Below are 23,921 nucleotides of genomic sequence, written 5' to 3' on the forward strand. Positions count from 1 at the left end.
AGCAGCCTGGGTGGACGCGGTTGGACGCGGCAGGACGGCAGGACAATAAAAAGGTCAAGTATAACTAGACACTATATAAATGCAGTCCATTTGCCAGAAATATGACAAAAATCAATATCAAACCCTGTTTAAAATGATGCAGGTTAGTGCACATATAAATCACAAAAGGAATGTGGACCTTTTTCCTCTGACCTGTTCTTGAGATGTTGGATACTGCCCAGACATTTAAACCTGCCGTTGACCATAATGCCCAATCTGGTGCACAAAGCCTCACACTCTTCCATGCTGCAGAGGCCAGAATGAAATAATATATTAAGTACACTGGTGAAAAAGAAGTGAAAATTAGCCACAACAGTAAAAAGTATTCCAGCAGAATTCCACTGAATGTGAAGACTGATGTGTCTCACCTGTGTGATGTCAGCACTACTGAGCGTCCAGTCTTTATAACGTCCAGGATTAAGTTCCAGAGAAATCTGCGGGCCTTTGGGTCCATGCCAGTGGTCGGTTCATCCTGGAAAACCCCACAAAATACAGTTCAGAAGCTTATGAGGTATAGTTAAAAATCATACTGTATGTACAGTTCATTGTAGTTACTGTTTTCCTTCCACCATGAACAAATGAAATTGACAAATGCTTTCCAGAATCAATTCCCCAAATGAATATACATTAAAGGATCATTCCTGTTTGTCCATCATTTCTGTCAGTTATGATAACATTGTACTTACAAAAGTAATAGCTGAAATCTGGGAACACGGTGACATCACTAAAAAGTGAGTGCACCTAAAATAGTGTTGATAATCACTTATTGCACAGGAAAACTGCTGGTCTATTTCCAACCTGTTTGTTCATCTGACTACTACTGTTTCTTGACCTGTCAGACTACCTTTTTCATCTCGGTAAGTACAATGTTGTGTTCTTGAGTCCATCCAGGGCTGTTTTAGGCAAAACCCCTACTGCTTACTCTGCACAAAACAACTGATACTGATAGAAGACTACAGACAGCCAGACTATGTAGAGCGACACACTATTGGGGGCTGACAATCACTGTCATATCATTAACTGAAACCGCTGGCTGAAGCTTATTTTTTGACCAGGTTACTTATGTTCCATGCAAACATTATAATATAATGATATCAGACTCATTAGGGCTGTGAGGATAACAGCATCACCGCACAACCGGCGGTTTGTGACATTTCACAAAACTTCAACATTCCACAAAACAAAACATTTCACAAAACACTTCAACATTTCACAAAACAACATTTCACAAAACTGTGCAAATACATCTGATGCTACTGGACACATCTTCAGTGATGTTCCTGGAATCATTGGGTGTTTCGGGTCTTTCAACATCATACACCCTCCTCCAGGCGACCCAGCTGAGGCTGATCAGACCCCAGCTTGTGTCCAGTTGGCGAATCTAGCTACTCTGTCCCCAAGGATCTCCTCTCTTTAGCCATAGCCATCTTCAGGCTTTCTCTGCCGCTTCGGTGGTATTGTGGATGGCTCTTCTGCTTCTCACTCCATCGATGCCTAACACGCTGAAGGCTCTGAACAGTGATCGGGCTGCAAAGCCCCTGCTTCCAACCTCTATTGGGAGATACCTTGCTCTCCATCTGGCTTGTCGACACTCGCTAAACAGTCCCTCGTACTTGGCAAGCTTCCTTTCAAAGGCCTCTTCCAAACGGTCTTCCCAAGGGACTGTTAGCTCCAACAGAACCACTTGTTTGGTGGATTCAGACAAGAGAACAACATCTGGTCTTAAGGTGGTGGTCACAATGTGGTTGGGGAACTTGAGTTACTGCTCCAGGTCCACCAACAGCTCCCAGTCTCTCGCAGTGGCCAGGATGCCTGCAGATGTTTTTGCAGCTGGTCTTGGTTGCTCTCCATCTCTAATGAAGGTGATGGCTTGCCTGGAGGGGCGGGAACGTTTGGCCCACTCGACTCCTGCAGCAATGGCTTCAGCAATGGCCTTCAGCATCTGGTCATGTCTCCACCTGTACCTTCCCTCTCCCAGTGCCTTTGAGCAGCTGCTCAGAATGTGCTCTAGGGTTCCACGCTTGGAGCACAGTGTACATGCTGGTGACTCCACTTTGCCCCATATGTGAAGGTTTGATGGGCTGGGAAGCACATCATATACCGCCTGGACGAGAAACTTGATCCGCTGTGGCTCTGCCTTCCACAGCTCCGCCCATGTCACCTTCCTCTCAATCGCATTCTCCCATCGTATCCAGGCACCCTGTTGCCTCATTCCCACTGTCCTGCAGGTTCTCTCCTCCTCTACCACTGCTCTTACCTCCTCCTGGACTAGGCGGCGCCTTTCCTTCCCTTTGGTGGTGTCAATGTGGGGAGTTGAAAAGGAACCCAGTCCAGCCCTGCCTCTTGTTACCACTCCCACCAGCCTGTTGTGATGTAATCTTGCCTCTGCTTGTCGAACAGCCTTCCACTTCCGACCAGTCCTCACTTCAATCCCAGCCCTTGCCACCTTTGGATCGCTTGAGTCTCTATATTGCAACACTTCCCTGGCTCTCGTTACCTTGAACTCCTCTTCCAAGGACTTGAGTGGCAGTTGCACTTTGTTGCGATGCCCATAGAGTGCGATGCTGCTTAGACTTTTTGGAAGCCCCAGCCATTTTCTAAGGTGGCTGCTGACCTTCCTCTCTAAGGTTTCCACAGTCGAGATTGGCACTTCATAGACGAGGAGTGGCCACAGGATCCTGGGAAGAATGCCATGCTGGTATAGCCAAGCTTTGAACTTCCCTGGCAATCCAGACCGGTCCACTGACTTCAGCCATCCGTCCAGCTCAGTGCAGGTTGATCGGACGGATGCTGCGTCCCTCAGGGTGCTGTCAAACACCTTGCCTAAGCTCTTGACAGGCTTCTCAGTGACGGTTGGGATTGTTAACCCTGCGACGCTGAACCGGGACTTGTCATCCACCTTTCCTCTTCTCAGCACCATTCATCTTGACTTGGCTGATTTGAAACACATCCGTGCCCACTCCATTAGCTTTTCGAGACCCTTCAGAATCCACCGGCAGCCTGGGACTGACTCTGTGGTGACTGTGAGGTCATCCATAAATGCTCTTATCAGTGGCTGGCATTGAGCTGACTTCGACTTGGGCCCTATGCACTGGGCCCTGGTTCAGCTGACTTTGTGAGCATATTCATGGCCAGAGAGAACAGAATTATGGAGATGGTACAGCCCGTGATAATTCCGATCTCGATCTTGTGCCAGCCTGATGTCACTGCTCCTAAAGAGGTTCTCATCCTGAAGTTGTTGTAATAGTCAGCGATGAGGTCTCTGACTCTGCTGGGGACGTGATGTTTTGTCAGAGCGAGCTGCACAAGCTTGTGTGGTATGAGCCATATGCATTTGCCAGAAAGCACTGACAGATTGCCCTTGTTCTCTCTGGCCTCTCTGATGAGCTGCGTCACCACACCTGTATGTTCCAAGCATCCAGGCATTCCTGTGATTCCCCCTTTCTGAACTAATGTGTCGATAAACCTGTTCTTTGAGAGGAAGGTGCACAGACGGTTGGAGACAGTACTGAAGAAGATCTTGGCTTTAACACACAACAGGGAGATGATGCGGAACTGGTCTATCTTCCTGGAGTTCTCCTCCTTTGGAATCCAGACCCCTTCAGCAACTCTCCACTGTTCCGGAATCCTGCCCCTCCTCCAGATGACACGCAGGATCTTCCACAGATGCAGCAGGAGTTTTTGTACACTTTGTACGAAGTGCCACTTGGTCCTGGAGCAGAGCTTGCTCGCGCTTTCCCGACAACCTCTCGAACCTCCTTCAGCTGCAGCTCAGCCATGTTGAACTGCACGCTTGGCCCAGGAGGGTCTATCAGAGTGCTGCACTCCCCCAACTCCTGTTCTCTCTCTGGGTCGCTGTATGTTTCCTTCAGGTGGTGATTAATCTCCTCCTGAGAGCAGACCAGCTGGCCGCTACGCTTCTGTCCTAGCAGCTCCTTAGTGAACTTAAAGGGGTTGGCAATGAATGCTGCTCGCTTTCGGGCTCTTTCGCGGCGGCACCTCCAATGCCACTCTGCCCAGCGGAGGATCCTGATCTTTTTCCGTAGGATGCACATCAGCTGTGCCAGGCCAGTGCGCTCCTCCTCTCCTGCCTGCTTATACTGTTGCTTCAGGGTCTTCATCTCCTGCCTGATGTTATGGATTCTCACCTCACGTTGGTTCTTTGAGTGAGATCCTTTGGAGCCTCCTGCCTTCACCTCTTCACCGAACCATTTGGATGCGATGCTGACGATGACTGTTGTCATGGCTTGCAGTTTCCTGTCGACATCTCCCCTCATGGTGGCCTCCAGAATCTAGTCGACATTGATATCAAACTGGTTCCACAGTGAGGTCATGTTAGCTGCTCGCCACTTGATCCGCCTCCTCTCAGACTTGATGCTGGAGGGAGTTTGTTATGGAAGTCTCCCTCACAGAACACACAGATTGGGTTGCCGGCCCGCTCTGCCCCTGTTAAAACAGCATTTCACAAAACAAAATAACATTTCACAAAACACAATAGCAAAAGCAAAAAACCAAAGACCCAAACCGGAAAAGGTAGGTACGTATTGGATAACGATTCCTCGTCGCTGATTTCATTTCATTTAGGAGACAAAGTTACCACACTGCCCAGAGGCCATCTATCCCCACCATAGTCTCAGTCATGGTAACACCAATAAATGTACAATAGATAAACATGAACACTAAATTAACCACACAAAACTAAAACCCAGATAACATAAGTGCACACCAAAAACATTAACAAAACATTATTAAAACACGTCAACTACGACAGGAACAGTTCAGAACACAGTCCCAGGAGACTTTGCACTGCTTAAGCACAGAACAGTCAATTTAGGGCGCAATGCATCCTGCCAGCCGTTATTATTGCCTACTATATTGCAGTTTGGAGTGTACAACAACCCATAAAATCCATTTGTTTTTGTAAACGTCATAAGCTGGTTTATCAGGCACCGTTGCTGCAGATGTGCTGCAACAACGGACTAATGCTTAAAATATAAATAATTTATTTCCATAAACACTCTTCAACCAAAATCGGCACAGAAAATAACGTAACATAAACTATTAGTTAGCATTAGTAAATCAGTCTACATTGAAGGCAATTCAGTATTTGCTGTGCCCGGCTGCTTTATATTGGATAAAAAAAGTTTCTGCTTCATTTTATTAAATCCCAGCAGCATCTAAACTCGGCTGTACTGATATGGTGATACATCCGAAGCCTCTGAAGTGCCGAGTCAGAGCTCAGTGCTTTTGCGCACATACAGACCCTTACACACATCAGACTGGTCGATATTCTTTTTTTTTTTTGTGAAGGAGACGTCTGGTTACCACAGCTCATCTTTCGCTGCTCGTCCCCTAATAAACCAGAATTATGCTTTATGCCATGGATTTAGCCCCAGTAGTCAATATGCAGTTTTGTTGTGGATTTAGTACTGCTATGTGTTACTACAATAGACAGTGTACATGGGGAGATACTGTGTTGAGTCATTACAGCCCTCTATTAGGAACATTTTGTGACATTAAACTATTTCTTGTTTTACATTTAGTTTCTGTATAAAGGCTAAGTCAGAGTGTACTCGTGCAGCACATTCAAACTTCTTACAAGGAAGATGAGTGAGGGATATCCAATCAGAGCGATGGCAGTGGAAAGTTTGCGTTTGTTTCCTCCACTGTAAGTCCCAGCAGGCTTGTCTGCATACTTTGACAATTCCAGTTTTTCTAATGCCCACTGCACCACCTAGAGGGGGGTAAAGGGGTAATTTCAGTCTGTGATGCTCCTCACAAATGTAGAAAGAGTGTGTGTGTGTGTGTGTGTGTGTGTGTGTGTGTGTGTATGTGACCCACCCTTTCCTGGTCTTTCCAGGGAATGCCACGGAGGCGGGTGTAAAGCTCCAGATGTTCCCTGGCTGTCAGGTCATCAAACAGAGCGTCAAACTGGGGACAGTAGCCGATACTCTGCTGCACACGTAAAAGGTCCTTCAGGATACTACACACACACACACACACACACACACACACACACACACACACACACACACAGGAAGGATTTATCAATATCCCTATGACTTTAAAGGGGAACTATGCAGTTTTTTTAGCTTAATTTACCTTAACCGAACAGCTTCGGAGTCATTGGAATGGTTATATGACTTTTTTCGAGTTGAATGGTGGTCGTCTCGCTTCCCCCTAGCACCTGTGAGCGGAAAAACCACCCTTGCAACTTTCGGCTGGCGAGCCCCCGGCCGAAGCGTCAGGAAGTATTATGTGATATCAGGTCTTGCGATGTAACAAATTGCTTCAGGGCACTGCTCACATACGTTCCATTCAGGAACCGGCTAACAAGGTAGCGATGGAGTTTTTCACACTATCATCATGCTGAGCCGGCTAAAAAGAAGCAGAAAGCTAGGAAAGCATTGTTGGAGGAACAGATAAAGCAGCCCAGTCTCATGGCAGTTCGTGAAATAGTGACATTATTTAATCTATTGATTCGTGTACAGGGACACGTTTTTCTGTGTTTTATCGTGTTGGTGAGCATGAATTTTAAACTAATGTATTTGAATGGGAAGCATATTATGTGATAACAGCGTGATTATGGTAGTATTGAAAAGCCGAAAATCCGTGTAAGGAGGTAGGTTGGGGTGGTGGATGGGTGAAAAAACACAGGACTTTCACCCTGGAGACCAGGGATCGCTTCCCATGTGTGGTAGTTCCTTTCCGCGTTGTTCTTCTCCTAACCACAACCTTTCCCCGTCTTTCTTTTCCTAACCACAACCGTCCCGTTGTTGTAGCGTGTCCCGTTGTTGTCGCCGTTGTTGTCACCGTTGTTGTCACCGTCTACCGCAGACTGACCGAGTGAGGAGTCAGACACAAGTAAACATAGGAGCTGCCAAAAATCTATTCTGAAGCTGTAGGGAGAGCTCTATAGAGAAACCTGCAAACTGTATTCAAATGTATGTGGACAGCTATATGGTCTTTTCTGGTTTCCGTCTTTCCACCAGATGTTGGAACCTGGCTGCAGGGATTTTCTCCCATTCAGCCACAAGAGCATTAGTGAGGTCCAACTCACAGTCAGCGTTCATAGTGACCTGAGGTTAGAAGCTCTTCCTGCGCCTGTCAATGATGGGCTGGTGTATCCAGTACCTTCCTTCCAATCTTAACAGGGAGAAAAGGCCGTTATCTGAGTGCTTAGGATCCTTAAAGTGCTCATATTATGGTTTTTGGCTTTTTCCCTTTCCTTTATAGTTATATTTCTTTTTTGTGCTTGTAATAGGTTTACAAAGTGAAAAAGCCCAAAGTCCACCCCAAAGGGACTTACCATCTCCAACAGAAAACACTGTTCACAAACTGCTCCAAACAGCTCTGTTGTAGTCTAGCCTTTACTTCCATTACGAACGTAGATGGAACAGAAGTGAGATGACTCACTTGGTGGCTAAAACAGAGAGCTCAACACACAGGGTGAAAAGAGGAGCTGCAGCAATGTGCAGATGTTTTCTGAAAATTAAACCATGTAAACCTATTCTGGTACAACCTCTGAATACAATTATGAACCTGAAAATGAGCATAATATGAGCACTTTAATGCTCTAGCCTTATTATTGCAGTGCTTGTAAATATCCTTTAGGCAGGGTAGGGCATAGCCTATTGTATGTTCAGCCAAACGAACCACTCTTTGTAGGGCCTTGCGGTCCTGTTCAGTGCTGTATTTGAGGGGATACCCGGAATTTCCACAGGCATTTCAGGTGAAACAGTCTCTGCCTTCCCTTTCTCACCACAGACTCAGTATGCAGGGCCCAGGTCAGGCCCTCAGTGATGTGGACACCAATGTACTTTAGGCTGTCCCCCCTTTCCACTGAGGACCTGTTGATATCAAAGGGGGCATAGCTCCTTCCCTGCTTCTTCCCAAAATCCATTATCAGCTCCTTAGTCTTGCTGACATTCAGGACGTGCAGGCGAAAGTGGCTACACAGTTGTGTGTGTAGAGGCAGTAGAGCAGGGTGCTCAAAACTCTTGGGCTGCTCCGATGTAAAGGATGATGGTGGAAGAGGTGTGTACGCCCACCCTGACCACCTGGGATCGACATCCACAGTAAGGGGTTTAATCCCAGGTCCTTGAGCTTTTTGACGAGCCTGGAGGGAACTATGATGTTAAACACTGACCTGTAGTCATTGTTTTTTATTAGGGCCCAAGCATGAAAGTGCCAGGGCCCAACGGTCCCCTCCAGATTCTAATGACAATGTCTATAACACCATTTCAGCTGATGCTTGACAGTGTGCATGGTGATCTTAGGCATGTTGTCACAATCAGCAATGGAAACCCATTTCATGAACAACATTTCTAGTGCTTACATTGCTGAGGCCAAAATTAGTAGTTTGGAACTCAGTAGTGGTTTCTTTTCATCAACAGGTGAAAGGTCATGATGGTGCCATATTGAAAGTCACTGAGCTCCTCCGAATCAACCATATTACTGCAGATGTTTATCAGTGGAGATGGCAAGACTGTATGCTTGATTTTATAGACCTGTCAAAAATAAGTGTGGCTGAGGCAGCTTACCAAATCAGAATCAGAATAAAAAAAAGATTTATTGCCAGGTAAGTCAGTAGGTAAGTAGGCGGGTGGGAGGGTTCTGTGCATAGTGGAGGACTTTGTTTGTGGTACCATAGAGGATACTGTGTCACATCCCGGTCTGTGACCTCTGGACTTCCCCTGTGTTTCCTGTTTGTTTCTCTGTCTGTCTTTCCCTGTGTCTCCTCCCCTGTGTGTGTGTATGTGCTCATCAGCAGGGGTGTGGCTCTACAATCGTTACCAGGCACACCTGACTTCCATTAATCATCAAGCTCAGTATAAGAAACCTGGCTCGCGGGTAGATTCATTTATAATTAATAATAATAATAATAATTTATACTGTTTATTGATCCCCAGTGGGGAAATTACAATTTACACTCTGTTTGTTAGAAATCACTACACACAGGCCTGAAATACACACACATGCTCAGGACCTATTCATGCACAAATGGAGAGATGTCAGAGTGAGTGGGCTGCCAGTGCTGGACCAGCGCCCTGAGCGGTTGGGGGGGGGGTACGGTGCCTTGCTCAAAAGCACCTGGCAGTGCCCAGGAGTTAAACTGGCATCTCTCCAGCTACCAATTAACTCCAGCTACCAAGCTACCAAAGATTGGTCATCAGCATGCATTATCGCAATAGTGCAATTTAATTAAAAACTCTATCATAGGCCAATTTTGTATCGTTTATATTGCATATAATTTCTATTGCTCATTACTACTGGAAGTACATCCTTTTCTGGGCTCTTTTGATGAGGGAGCTAATGTTCAGCTTCCACTTGAGGTCCTGGTCATCAATGGAGCCCAGGAAGCAGAATTACTTCACAGTGTTCACTGTGGAGTCACCCAGGGTGATTGAGATGGGTAGGGCTGCGTCCTTCCTAAAACCAACAACCATCTCCACTGTCTTCAGAGCGTTTAGCTCCAAGTTGTTCTGACCGCACCAGGTCACCAAGTGGTCAATCTCCCACCTGTAGGCAGACTAATCCCCACCAGAGATGAGTCCAATGAGGGTGGAGTTGTCCACGAACTTCAGGAGTTTGACGGACTGGTGACTTGAGGTGCAGCTGTTGGTGTACAGGGAGAAGAGCAGAGGGGAAAGGAAACAGCCTTGAAGGGAACCAGTGCTGATGGTCACAGAGTCAGAGACGTGTTGTCTTCACACGCTGTTTCCGGTTAGACAGGAAGTCTGTGATCCACCTGCAGGTGGAGTCAGGCACGTGCAGCAGCGAGAGCTTGTCCTGTAGCAGTGCTGGTAGGATGGTGTTGAAGGCAGAGCTGAAGTCCACAAACTGGATCTTGGTGTAGGTTCCTGTGGAGTCCAAATGAGATGACTGCGTCGACTACAGACCTGTTTGCTCTATAGGTGAACTGCAGGGGGTCCAGGAGTGGGTTGGTGAGGGTTTTGAGGTAAGCCAGAACAATGCGCTCAAAAGCACACACAGCGGTCAGGGTGATGGCTCTGTAGTCATTAGGTCCTGTGATCGTTGTTTTCATGAGGATAGGAATGCTGGTGGAGGACGTGAAGCAGGCTGGTCAGCACAGTGCTTCAGGGTGGATGGAGATAAAGAGGTGGTCCGGCTGCTTTGCGTTTTTTAGTTTTTTTTAAACAGTCGTTTAACATCTCTTTCCAGGATGGTGAGGGTCGGAGTAGTGAACGGGGAGAGGGGGGACTCTGGGGTGGGCAATGACGAGGTCCCAACACCTTCTGGGGTGGGGGAGGTGTGGCAGGAGGACTGGAGCTGGTGAATATATAGGGATGGAGACGGAACTGCATGGTCTTTCAAAACGACAGTAGAAGGTGTTTAAAAGCCCGGACACACAGAGCCAATAATCGGCTGTTGGACAGTCTGGTGAGGTCAGTGACTCGAGTCTGTTCGGTGTGTTCCGTGCCATTGTCCGTCCGAGGGGCCATCGTTATTCATTTTGGCCGATTTGACATGTATAATCGCCGCCGATTATACACAGTATAACACGGGCACTGCCGGCAGTCAGACTCAAATGACCCATCTGATTGGTAGAGTGCTAACCCTGAAACGGGGAGCGGAATAAGCGTGACTAGAGTCTCTCAAAATCTGACGAAAATCTTTTAAACTGACCTTTGTTGATCTGAAATGAAGACAGATTCAGCAACTGCATGGCCTATTTCTCGCTTAAAATGTTTTCAGAAACACATTTCGGTGAACTATTTTAGTACAATATGAGATCGTATTCTGAACAAGCCACCATGACAGTCTGTCTTTGAATTTCCGGAGAAACAAGACCCACGTGACGCGTTCGTCCAATCAGCTGCCGGTTTTCACTTTTGGGCGACAATACAGATTCGCGCCGCCTGCTGTTATGGAGACATATTACGTCTCGTCGCTTTGGTGTGTTCCGAGGCACTTTTTTGACCAATTTGGGGAGACTGATCAGCCCAACTGCCTTTTCTGCCGACGTTTGGCCATCGGCTCTGTGTGTCTGACCCTTAAGTCGTTAGCCAGGCTCTGGTCGTTGATGGAAGGGGGTTTGTAATTAGTGATCTGTCTGAGCCCCCTCCAGACAGAAACCGAGTCATTAGGTGAGAACTGTTGGAGTTTCTCAGAGTACAGTTTTTTAGCATCTGTCACCACCTTGCTAAATCTGTCTTTTGACTCTTTAAACCATAATGAAAGGGCATCCACATACAGTTGTGTTCAAAATAATAGCAGTCCAACATCACTAACCTCATAAATGAAATTTTTTGGCATGGCAAATAATTTACTAGTAAGTGTTGTAGAGTCATAGAAAACCACTGTTGGTTGTTATGACTGTTGGGTCTGTACCCAACAGTCAGGACATGCATGCTGCTCATTCTGTGTATAACTGAATCTGTAATTGAAAGGGGCATGTTCAAAATAATAGCAGTTTTGTGTTCAATTAGTGAGGCGATTGATTCTGTGAAGAAACAGGTGTCAATTACGGCCCATATTTAAGGAAGGAAGGAAGCAAATGTTGTGCATGCTGGTTATAGTGCATTTCACACTGAAATACTCAGCGAAATGGGTTGTTCCAGACATTGCTCTGAGGAACAGCGGACTTTGATTAAAAAGTTGATTGGAGAGGGGAAAACATATAAAGAAGTGCAGAAAATTATAGGCTGCTCAGCCAAAATGATTGCCTTGAAATGGCATCCAAAGCCTGAACGACGTGGGAAAAAAACGGTCAACTACCATTCGAATGGATCGAAGAATAGCCAAAATGGCAAAGGCTCAACCAATGATCAGCTCCAGGAAAATCAAAGAAGACTTAAAGTTACCTGTGAGTACTGTTACGATTAGAAGAAGGCTATGTGAAGCAAAGCTATCCGCTAGAAGCCCCCGCAAAGTCTCATTGCTGAAAAAAAGACATGTACTGAATAGGTTGAAATGGGGCAACATTTTGTGGACTGATGAGTCCAAAATGTCTTTTTGGGTCTAGGGGCCGCAGACAGTTTGTCTGACGACCCCCATGCACTGAATTCAAGCCATAGTACACTGTGAAGACAGTAAAGCATGGTGGTGCAAAAATTATGTTATGGGGATGTTTCTCATACTGTGGTGTTGGGCCTATTTACCAGGGATCATGGATCAGTTTCAATACATCAAAATACTTGAAGAGGTCATGTTGCCTTATGCTGAAGAGGAAATGCCTTTGAAATGGGTCTTTCAACAAGACAATGACCCAAAACACACCAGTAAGCGAGAAAAGTCTTGGTTCCAGATGAACAAGATTGATGTTATGGAGCAGCCAGCCCAATCCCCAGAAATCCCATAGAAAACTTGTGGGGTGACATCAAAAATGCTGTTTCTGAGGCAAAACCCAGTAATGCAGAGGAATTGTGTAATGTAGTTCAATCGTCCTGGGCTGGAATACCTGTTCACAGGTGCCAGAAGTTGGTCGACTCCATGCAACACAGATGTGAAGCAGTTCTCAGAAATAATGGTTATCCAACTAAATATTAGTGCAGTGATTCAAAGTAAAGCAAACCCTTGAGACATTTTTCAGTTTATACAGTAAATGTTTGAGTTTGTAAAGAAAAATGCAAATACTGCTATTTTTTTGAACAGCCTAATATTCCTTTTTCTTCACTTTCTGTAAAGGTATAACACAAACTTGATCAATTTTAAATCAATTTTGATTCTGGCACTGACCTGTTTCCATCGATGAAGGCCTCTCCTCCAGTGGTGCACTCATCTCCAGTTAGCATCTTGAAGGTGGTAGTCTTTCCAGCTCCATTTACTCCTAGCAGTCCGAAACACTCACCAGGCCGGACACCCAGACACAGCCGGTCCACTGCCAGGATATGACCCATCTTCCTGGATTTATACACCTAAACACATGCAAATATACAAACCATACAAGCATTTTAGTAAGTTAAAACACCTTAACTACAAATCATGGCTATTTCACATTTATGATGGTTGTTTTAACCAGTAGGTTAATTTACTCTCTTTGCATAGCTAGACACATTGCTGTAGCTTCTAGGGATTTTCTAAATGTTGATGGGCTGACTGTGTAAACCTTTGTCAGGTTCTCGATCTTCAGCATGTCGTTGTCAGCGTCTCCTTGCAACACTCTTCGTCTTTCACAAGCCACGTCTACATCATCATCGTCTATAGGCTGGCAGCTGACTGGCACCCTCCTAAACACACGCACACAAACTATTTCAGTTATATCTTTCCTTTTCGTTCCTTTTTACCCACATGTAGTGACATCCTACATTTCCTAAAACATAACCTAACATTGTAAAGATTATCCAACGGTCCATGGCACTGAAAGTGTGAGGAACCTATTGTAAAACTTGTTTTATTTGCCTCTTGGTTAGTTTGTGTCCACACAGCAACATTCAAGAGTGGTCCAAAAGTTGTAAACAAATGCCATGTGTGAGCAAGCTGTTCTCTCATTGGTCAGAAATGTTACCGGGAAGACTTTTCTTTTCTTCATTATGGAGAACCAGCAGTGTGTATTGCCAATTGTTTTCATTGTGTTTGTGGTTATTATACCAATGTTTAGTCCAATAAAAAATATCCAGTTCCAGTGAGCATCTAGACTAGACTAATGCATCTTATTTGAAGATTTGCCACCCCAAAAGTTTGTCGTGTTGGAAATGAACATTTTAGATTTTTTTCTTCTTTTTTTTTTTTAGAATCAATGTACTGATTTTGGTGAAGCCTATGATGATGTGTTTTAAGTTGTGGAGACAGGCTCTAATGGGTGCCGCACAGCAATTGTTCTTCAAACGGTTCATCAGGTAAGCAAAATTATTAGATTATCTTTATTAACCTATTTATCATCATAAGCTCAATAGCTTATGATGATAAATAGGTTAATAAAGATAATCTAATAATTTTGCTTACCTATCAGGCAATGCACAAGCCAGTTGTTTCAGATGGTAGGGTCAATTACATGCTGACTGCAAACAAACTGCTCAAGAGTTTGAGTGGAGGCGAGCCGAGACCACCCTCTCTAGGTGATCTAAGCCCACTTATTTTGCCCCGCATCTGAGTATGATTGCTCTGTTATCATATGCTCAAAACGAACAAATCCAACCTGGGGATGAAACCCTCCGGTTTTGGAAAAAAATGGTCCAAACGAGCTAGGTATAAACACACCCTAACAAAAAAGTTTTGTAACAGTGTACAGTTAGAAAATACCAGTCCAAATTACATTGGACCATATTGCATTATTTTCCTCTAACACTGGAGGTTGTGCATGCAAAGGAAGGAAGTCCAGATGAAATTAAGTTGGTTTGAAGTGTTTTGGTCAACTTGCGACATGTACTTTTTAGACAGTACCTGATTTCAATATCTTGTCTACTGTCATGTCAGGGAAGATGGCAAGTTTCAATAGTGGATCATAAGGTAAAAATAACAGCTGTCAAGGATCAGCTGAGCTTTATGCTGCACTAAAACAAATCTCAGTATAGCAGATGAGCCTCACTTAATATCAAAATATCAAACTTATGCCACATTTGCATCATGAAAAATCCAGCTGCTTTTGCTGTTAACCTAGCAGTTCATGTTTGCACTGCACATACAACAATCAACATAGCAGTACCTGTTTGCACTGCACAGAAAACAATCAGCTTTGATACAGAAGAAAATGTCTGAATCTGACGATTATAAGCCAATATGTGAAGTGACGAGCACTTTTTAAAATCTCATTTGATCTGAATCCGTGATCCTGATATCTGGGCAACCTCTAGCTCACCTGGTTTGGTGTGTGTCCCATGTAGGCTTAACCCTTGGCAGTGGCCCAGGTTTCGAATCCGACCTGCGGCCCTTTGCTGGGTGTCATCCCATTTCTCTCCCCCATTTCCTCTCTATCTGCACTATCTAATAAAAATAATAAAAGCCACTTCTTTATCCTAATATCACTGTGAAGAGTGGGATCTGGTGATAGTAGCACTAATATGATGTCTGTATGTTTGGATTGGACTCTGAGAAGAAGTGATTGGATATTTGTGGCAAATAGTCACTGCATTATATGTTTATTTCGGAATACTGTATTCATATTTGATTGCATCCCTAGGAGAGAGACAATACTTAAAGGACAATTCCGGCGCAAAACGAACCTAGGGGTTATTAACAGATGTGTACCCACTCTGTTGCTCTCTGGGACATGTTTTCATGCTAATCAAATGTGTTTGTAGCTTGAAAGACGCTAGCGTGGACCGCTGATTAGCTTACAACGCTAGTATTCGGGGCACAGGGAAAGTAAAAACAAATCGCTATTTATACCACTAAAAAGGCTCAAAATATCACCACACTTCAACGGTAGCATAATGAGACTCCCTAAATGTTAACCGAAGCATTGAGAACATTGTAAGTGTACAGACAGTTTATTGAACGAAGAGCTGTGGGAGCTCCGTGAAAGGGCTACGAGAGAGAGAGAACTACCGGTAGTCAATGCACAGCCTCGTACTTCGGGAAACTGGTGGTGTACCTGCGGACATTGTGAAGCTATGGCCACGGAACAGGAGTGTCTGTTGCATGGAGTGGGACCTGTTGTGTCACGACACCCAAGAGATGCAGTGTTTTGTACAGTCTGAAGATTTCCCCTCTCTGATAAACAGGGCAGTACTGAACTTTTTTCCATGTCCCGAAAATAAATTGGAGACGGCGACCCAGACCGGAGGGACCAGATGGACAGTTATCCACTGAGTAAGTACACTAGACAAGTTATGCAGAGTGCGATTATTTCAGATATATTGAGGAAATTGCTTTTGATTTTAGTTTGCATCGCCAGCTGTAAGTCATGACTGGTTTTCAAGACGGCGGCGGCATGTAAACATGAACGCGAGTGTCTTTATAATCTATCTTTTCAATAAACTGTCTGTACACTTACAAAGTTCTCAATGCTTCGGTTAACATTTAGGGACCCTCATTATGCTACCGTTGAAGTGTGGCCTTCTTAGTGGTATAAATAGCGATTTGTTTTTACTTTCCCTGTGCCCCGAATACTAGCATGGTAAGCTAATCAGCGGTCCGCGCTAGCGTCTTTCAAGCTAAAAACTCATTCGATTAGCATGAAAACATGTCACAGAGAGCGACAGAGTGGGTACACATCTGTTAATAACCCCTAGGTTCGTTTTGCACCGGAATTGTCCTTTAAAGTAAGATGAATAGATAGTTGAGATAAAGTAAGTCATCAATCAGTCAAACATACAACTGCAAACATAACTTTCTTGTGTTTGCATTGCATTATATGTTTTTTTCTACTGTGGGTGGGGAAGCTGGTACCTAGTATAGCCTTCTCTGTAATGCATAATTTATTAATTGTAAAATGGTAGCTCTAAGGTTACTCTTTAATTCTGAAGGAGTGACAGTAAAAATTGAAACCTCACACACTCAAACACACAACACTCACGTGGGTTTCCTGAGGAAGTTGTACTGGCAGAGGATGGTAATGAGAAAGCCAACAAAGCCTTCGATTGTCATGGCAACTAGTCCTCGGGTCACAATGTCCCACTCAAATGGAGACTTCATCTTGTCAAACTGGCCTGAAAACACACATTCACAATAACTTATATCTTCTTACTTTACTCTCACAAATAAAATGTCATAGAATTACATCTTTGTTTCGGTCTACTTTAACCGTCCCAACCCCGAAAAAGCACGTTTTGTTTAAAAGATTGCCAAAGAAAACCCACTTAGCCTAAAAAGAAGCTGAAAAAAAAGAATTGTTCCTCGTATTCTCAAAATTCCGACTGTCCACGTTATGTAAAAAGTAGGGCTGTCAATCAATTAAAACATTTAATCTAATTAATTACATACTCTGTGATTAATTAATCAAAATTAATCACATACATAATTAATGGTGCCTGAACCGATTTTTAAGAAAGTCAAAAAAGAAAAGAAAAAAAAGGGTACTAAACAACAGTTGGTGACATTAAAGAACGGCTTGTTTATTGCAAAGCTCATATGGTCAAAATTAAATGATTTAATAATAATGTATAACAATAACTTATTTCACTAGTAAATTGCTGTTGAATGACAAAAACAACCATCAGATGGGAAAAGGACATTTACAATAACTTCAAATGCACCACGAGGCTGTAGTTTACCAGTTTCTTTGAATGCACCGTCTTTGTTGTTTTCCCGACGGCAGCTGCACATTGTTACATACATACATGTTGAATCCTCTACAGTAAAACACAGTCAAACTTTACACCATTTAGCGTTAGCTGTCAGCATTTTAACCGTTTTTAATCCAGCTACTAGCTAGCGGTAGGCTAACGTTAGCTGCTGTCGAGTATAGTGTTAACTAGCGTCACGTGCAGCGGTGTTTGTGTATCGTCTGTTTCAGAGCATCAGAGAGAAGCGCAGACATATCAGTGGCACCAGATTTCGGTAACCAGGGTTGGCAGGAAGAAGATTTTTACAAGTAAATGTTCCAATTAATGATCCAGGCAGCACATTCTCGTCTCCCTCCTTCATTTTACAGTCCAATGGTGGCTAGAACGGCTCCGGGTCAAACGTCAATATGGAACGGATTAATCTGCGTTATTTTTTTTAAACGCGTTATTTTTTCTCAGATTAATTAATCTAAATTAACCCGTTATTTTGACAGCTCTAGTAAAAAGGGTTAATTAAAAACCCCACTAAGTGGATAAAAACTTTACAATAAATCAACCATTTGCATGATCAAGAAGCTGTAAAATGCATAAAATATCTTTCAGCTTTACGGGGCTCTATGTTGTTTACAGTGTGATGAAAAAGTATATATGGTCGAAGAAGTATACTTGTGTTAAACAGAGGTGGAAGAAGTATACAGATCCTTTACTTTAGTAAAAGTACAAATACCATACTGTAGTCCTGCATTGAAAATGTTACTTAAATAAAAGTATCATAAGGAAAATGTAGTTAAAGTATTAAATGTAAAAGTACTAGCACTAGAACTAAAGCTGTCAGATTAATGTAGTGGAGTAAAAAGTACAATATTTCTCTCTGAAATGTAGTAGAGTAGAAGTAGAAAGTGGCATGAAAAGAAAAGGCTCAAGTAGAGTACAAGTACCATAAATTTATACTTAAGTACAGTACTTGAGTAAATGTACTTTGTTACATTCCTCCACTGGTGTTAAGATTGTAACAATGTAAATAATTCTTTGTCTGAGTTATGTGCAGCCAAAATTATTTTTTTCCTGTATTGTATATACACGTTTACTCTTGGGTAAATGTCCCATTATCTGATTCAACTGTTTTTCTATTTAAAAGTAGTATAAGGCTGGAAATAATTTGTTTTTTTTTTACTGTCAACAAATCTTGTAAAAAGATCCAAACCAACAATGAATGTATCCAACTAACAAGTATTGTTATCACAAAGCCTGGTTTCTTATTCCTCTGTGACATAGAGTTCCATTGTTGTTCAACACAAACACTGTAGTTTATTTTTTTCAGCCCTTTTTATTTGAATTTCACAATATTTGACACAGCGGTAGGAGGCAGTTGTCAGGGTCCCACCGTCACCAGCACTCACTCCTCCCACTCGTTCACATTCCCCATCATTCACTCCTCCCATCCGTTCACTATCTCCTCAGTACTGATCACGCACACCTGCACTTCATCAGGCCAAATCATCAGTTCACCACCTGCACCTCATTAGTCTCCATCTTTATATACGGCACACGCTCATTCACTCTTTGTCTGGTCTCATCGCTACAAGACACCTAGACTCTCTCCTGCTACGTTACCATTGCCTACCTGAAGATTCTGCCTGCTATCTACCTCTCGACATCTGCTGCCTCCCTAAGACTCTAACTACCCCAGCTAAGTTCTGTGTTGTGTTCTGCCAGCTGACCATTTCTCCTGTTGGATTTTGTGAATAAAGCCTGTTTCACTTACCACCAGTCTGACTCCTGGTCATTCCGTGACAGAAGACCAGACCAACATTGCAGAATACGACGGAGCCCGTGGAGAATCCTTTACGCGATCCATTCGTGGAGCTGGTGCAAGCTGTTCGTCAGTCTCTCCTGCCATCACCACCCAGTAATCCACCCACCATACCCGAAGAGATCCTCCTCTCAGCACGCCAGCATCTGCTTCCGCAAACATTCGCTTCTTTGTCTGCTGCCTCTGCGAGTCCCATGGCCCGACCAGCGACATTCACTGGATAGGCGGAGGATTGCAGCGGGTTTCTGCTTCAGGTTTCGCTATACTTCCAAATGCAGGCTCATCAATTTAACAATGATTCGGCCCGGGTGGCCTTTGTCATCTCCCTGTTGTCAGGCCGAGCTCTCCAGTGGGCCCAATCTCTCTGGAATTCGGACTCCCAAGTGGTGAAATCCCTTTCTAACTTCATTCAACACTTCAAGGAGGTTTTCGGACAGGCGGCTGCTGATCTCACCGTTCATGACAAACTCTACAGGCTTCGCCAAGGGAATTCGTCTGTGAGTACATATGCTCTTCGGTTCCGCACGTTGGCGGCAGGTAGTGGTTGGAACGAGACTGCCCTCATCACTGCCTTTCGACATGGTCTCAACTCAGATGTCCGCCAGCTGGTGGTAGTATATGATGACACAATGGGTCTCGAGAATCTTATTCAGAAGACTGTTTCTGTGTCTCAGCGTTTATCTGCCTGTGAAAATCCTGCTACTGCTGTCACTCCTCCGCCCTCGGCTCCAACTGTCGTTTCCCCAGCATCTGAGCCCAGGCAGATTGATTCTACTCACCTGTCACCTATGCAGCGTCAGCGCCGTATCCAACTCAAGCTCTGTTTATACTGTGGGGGCGATAAACATCTCATCGGAGACTGCCCGGTTCGACCCCAGCGCTCAGCGGTGAGTTCCATTCAACTTCCTCCGAAAATCGAAACCCTGATTCGTACTCCTGTACATGTGTTGACCTCACGTATCTGTGTCGCAGCGCAAGCCCTCATTGACTCTGGCTCAACGGGGAACTTCATCTCCATCCCACGCCTACAAAAACTAAGGGTCCGCAAACGCCGAAGCCGTCAAGAGCTCAGAGTCCAAACTATCCAAGGAAAACCGCTGGGTCGGGGTCGGATTCGCCATTTCTGGAGCCACTCTCCCTAAAGGCCGGGTTTATCCTCTATCCATCCCGGAACAGAAGGCCATGGAGGAGTATGTAGAGGAGGCTCTTCAGCAGCAGTTCATCAGAACATCTACTTCCTCTGCCGCTTCCAGCTTCTTTGTTGTGGCCAAGAAGGACGGAGGTTTGAAGCCATGCATTGACTACAGACCCCTCAACTCTCAAACAGTGAAGTTCAGCTATCCCCTTCCTCTGGTTCCTGCCGCACTGGAGCAGCTGCGTAGGGCCTGCATCTTCACCAAATTGGATCTACGCAGTGCATACAACTTGATCCGCATTCGTCGAGGTGATGAATGGAAGACGGCATTCGTCACGCCTTCGGGTCATTATGAATACAGGGTCATGCCCTTCGGATTGTCCAACGCTCCAGCGGTCTTTCAGGGGTTCATGAACGAGGTATTCCGGGAGTTCCTCAACAGATTCGTGGTTGTCTACATAGACGACATTCTCATCTATTCCTCCTCCCTGTCTGAGCATCGGCACCACGTCCGCCTGGTTTTGGAGCAACTCAGAGGCCATAAACTGTATCTCAAACTGGAGAAGTGTGAGTTTCACACCACCTCTGTGCAGTTCCTGGGCTACATCATCGGCCAACATGGAATTCAGATGGATCAGAAGAAGGTGGATACCATTCGGAACTGGCCTCAACCCTCCACGGTAAAGGATCTGCAATGCTTCCTTGGATTCGCCAACTTTTACAGAAGATTTATTCACAACTACAGCATTGTCAGTGCTTCTCTGACCTCAGCCTTAAAGGGCCAGCCGAAGGTGTTGTCCCTGTCTCCTGAAGTCATCACCGCCTTTAAACGCCTCAAGGATGCCTTCTTGACCGCTCCCGTCCTGATTCATCCCAACACAGACCTGCCCTTCGTTGTTGAGGTCGACGCGTTCTCCACCGGTGTAGGAGCTGTCCTTTCCCAGCGGCAGGGGACTCCTCCCAGACTCCATCCATGTGCCTTCTTCTCCAAGAAGCTTTCCCCAGCAGAGCGGAATTATGACATCGGGAATTGAGAACTGCTTGCCATAAAGCTTGCCCTAGAGGAATGGAGGCATTGGCTGGAGGGAGCCAATAACCAGGTTGAGGTCATAACCGACCACCACAATCTGGAGTATATCCAAGAGGCTAAGCGACTAAATCCCAGCCAGGCTCTTTGGGCCCTCTTCTTCACCCACTTTGATTTCCTCGTCACCTACCGTCCTGGCAGTAAGAACGGAAAGGCGGATGCTCTCTCTCGTCTGCATCAGCTGTCATCTGAAGATCTCCAACCCGAACCTATCCTCCCTCCAGCCATGCTCGTCAGCCCTATCATCTGGGATATCGACGAGCGGATCTCCCAGGAGAACCTTCTTCATCCCGCTCCGCCAGGAGGTCCAGCGGAGTTGACCTTCGTGCCTCATCAGTTTCGTGTCGCCCTGTTGGACTCCGCTCACACTGCTCCCGGTTCGGGACATCCGGGCAGCAGGCGTACCCTCTCGCTCCTCAGTCAGCGGTACTGGTGGCCGTCCATCTCTCAGGATGTTTCCCGATATGTCTCTGGATGCTCAGTCTGCGCCATAACCAACACTCCCAGAAGGCAAGCTCATGCCGCTCCCCATTCCACAACGCCCATGGTCCCGACCGACCTCCCCAGATCCAATGGCCACACTTGTATCCTCGTCGTTGTGGATAGATTCTCTAAGGGTTGTAAGCTGATTCCCCTGCCCGGACTCCCTACCGCTCTCGTGACCGCAGAGGCCCTCTTCAGCTACGTATTCCGAAACTTCGGCATTCCCGAAGACATCGTGTCGGATAGAGGGCCGCAATTCATCTCCAGGGTTTGTCACGCTTTCTTCAGGCTCCTCGGGGTTACAGTTAGCCTGTCTTCAGGATACCATCCTCAGACTAACAGACAGACTGAGTGGAAGATCCAGGAAATCGGACGTTATTTGAGGACGTATTGTCACCAGAACCAGGACAGCTGGAGCCGTTTCCTCCCATGGGCGGAATACGCCCAGAACTCCATGCGTCAGTCCACTACGGGGCTCACCCCGTTTCAGTGCATCCTGGGTTACCAACCTCCTCTCTTCCCCTGGTCGGGAGAGTCCTCGGAGGTCCCAGCTGTCGACCACTGGTTCCATCAGAGTGAGAGGGTATGGGAATCGGCTCACGTACAGCTCCAACAAGCTGTGCGGAGGCACAAGGAGCAAGCTGACCGTCGTCGGTCCGATCCTCCTCAGTACCAACCTGGCCAAAAGGTGTGGCTTTCGACTCTGGACATCCGCCTTTGCCTGCCCTGCCGCAAGCTGAGTCCTCGGTACATTGGACCCTTCACCATACAGAAGCAGTTGAACAACGTCACATACAGGCTAAACCTTCCACCGCAGAACAAGATCTCACCATCATTCCATGTCTCTCTTCTGAAACCCTTCACTGGCCCTGTCTCCTCTCCTTCCACAGACCCTGACAGCGAGGTGCCTCCTCCTCCCATTCCCGTTGATGAGGAGGCTATCTATCGAGTCCGCACCATCATGGACTCACGGCGGCGAGGTCCGCACCTGGAGTACCTGGTCGACTGGGAGGACTACGGTCCAGAGGAACGGTCGTGGGTGCCACGCAATGACATTCTGGACCCCGCTCTCCTCACTCAGTTCCACGTCGACCATCCTGATTGCCCCGCCCCCAGGGGTCGGGGTAGACCTCGTCGCCGTGTTCGCCCCTCTTCACTATCGTCGGGAGCCGCCTCAGGAGGGGGGGGGGGGGGGTACTGTCAGGGTCCCACCGTCACCAGCACTCACTCCTCCCGCTCGTTCACATTCCCCATCATTCGCTCCTCCCATCCGTTCACTATCTCCTCAGTACTGATCACGCACACCTGCACTTCATCAGGCCAAATCATCAGTTCACCACCTGCACCTCATTAGTCTCCATCTTTATATACGGCACACGCTCATTCACTCTTTGTCTGGTCTCATCGCTACAAGACACCTAGACTCTCTCCTGCTACGTTACCATTGCCTACCTGAAGATTCTGCCTGCTATCTACCTCTCGACATCTGCTGCCTCCCTAAGACTCTAACTACCCCAGCTAAGTTCTGTGTTGTGTTCTGCCAGCTGACCATTTCTCCTGTTGGATTTTGTGAATAAAGCCTGTTTCACTTACCACCAGTCTGACTCCTGGTCATTCCGTGACAGCAGTGGTAAACAAGGTATAATTTTGTGTCGTTTGTCACTGACAAACCACGCGCACATGCACACATACACACCTATATAGACATACAAAACAAAATAGACCAAACTAAAATAAATTAACAAATAAAGGTACGTAATAAAGATAAGTAAGTAAAAAGTATTGTGTGTGTGGGAGGGGGGGGGGGGGGAAGAGCAGAACAGTACTGAAGAAACATAAGCAGGATTTATGCCTCTGCGGAGCAAGGAGAAAAAACAACAAAAAACCAAGAAAACACACACACACACACACACACATATATTGTAGACAAACAAAACACATCACGTGACCATCTATCAAACCTAAGTTTGATAGACCTGAGATCCACAATGTCTAAACTGAACCTTAAGTGTCCATTGCACAGCGAGTGTTCCTATCTCCCAGAACAACAGATTAGTTCAGACAAGTCAGCAATATGGCAGTATGCTAGCCAACTCATGATACCATTATATCTCAACTGCAGCATTGTAAATCGCAATCGCAATATGACTTTTTCTCCAAATCCTGCAGCCCTAGTGGCTAGTTGCTAAGAGCAATCAGGCTAAAGTTAACCCACAGTCTGGGCATAGAATTAGC

The 23,921-nt window shown here is 45.6% G+C and overlaps 1 protein-coding gene across 3 annotated transcripts in view; it reads right to left on the minus strand.

Annotated features, from left to right (window-relative positions):
• The window catches only part of abca2 (ATP-binding cassette, sub-family A (ABC1), member 2), a 206,323-nt gene that overhangs the window by 19,615 nt on the left and 162,787 nt on the right, over positions 1-23,921 (minus strand). For all 3 annotated transcript variants that reach the window (XR_004896101.1, XM_031300882.2, XM_031300881.2), the window contains 7 exons: positions 16,460-16,592; positions 13,112-13,232; positions 12,742-12,920; positions 5,881-6,022; positions 5,639-5,773; positions 408-511; positions 193-285 (listed from right to left, as the gene is read on the minus strand). Coding sequence is in view for 2 of the 3 variants with exons in the window: in XM_031300882.2 (XP_031156742.1) it covers positions 193-285; positions 408-511; positions 5,639-5,773; positions 5,881-6,022; positions 12,742-12,920; positions 13,112-13,232; positions 16,460-16,592 (907 nt within the window). In the remaining variant the exon portion in view is untranslated. The remainder of the gene's footprint in view (positions 1-192; positions 286-407; positions 512-5,638; positions 5,774-5,880; positions 6,023-12,741; positions 12,921-13,111; positions 13,233-16,459; positions 16,593-23,921) is intronic.

The sequence above is a fragment of the Sander lucioperca genome, chromosome 2, assembly GCF_008315115.2.
Source record: "Sander lucioperca isolate FBNREF2018 chromosome 2, SLUC_FBN_1.2, whole genome shotgun sequence".
NCBI classification, from domain to species: Eukaryota; Metazoa; Chordata; class Actinopteri; order Perciformes; family Percidae; genus Sander; species Sander lucioperca.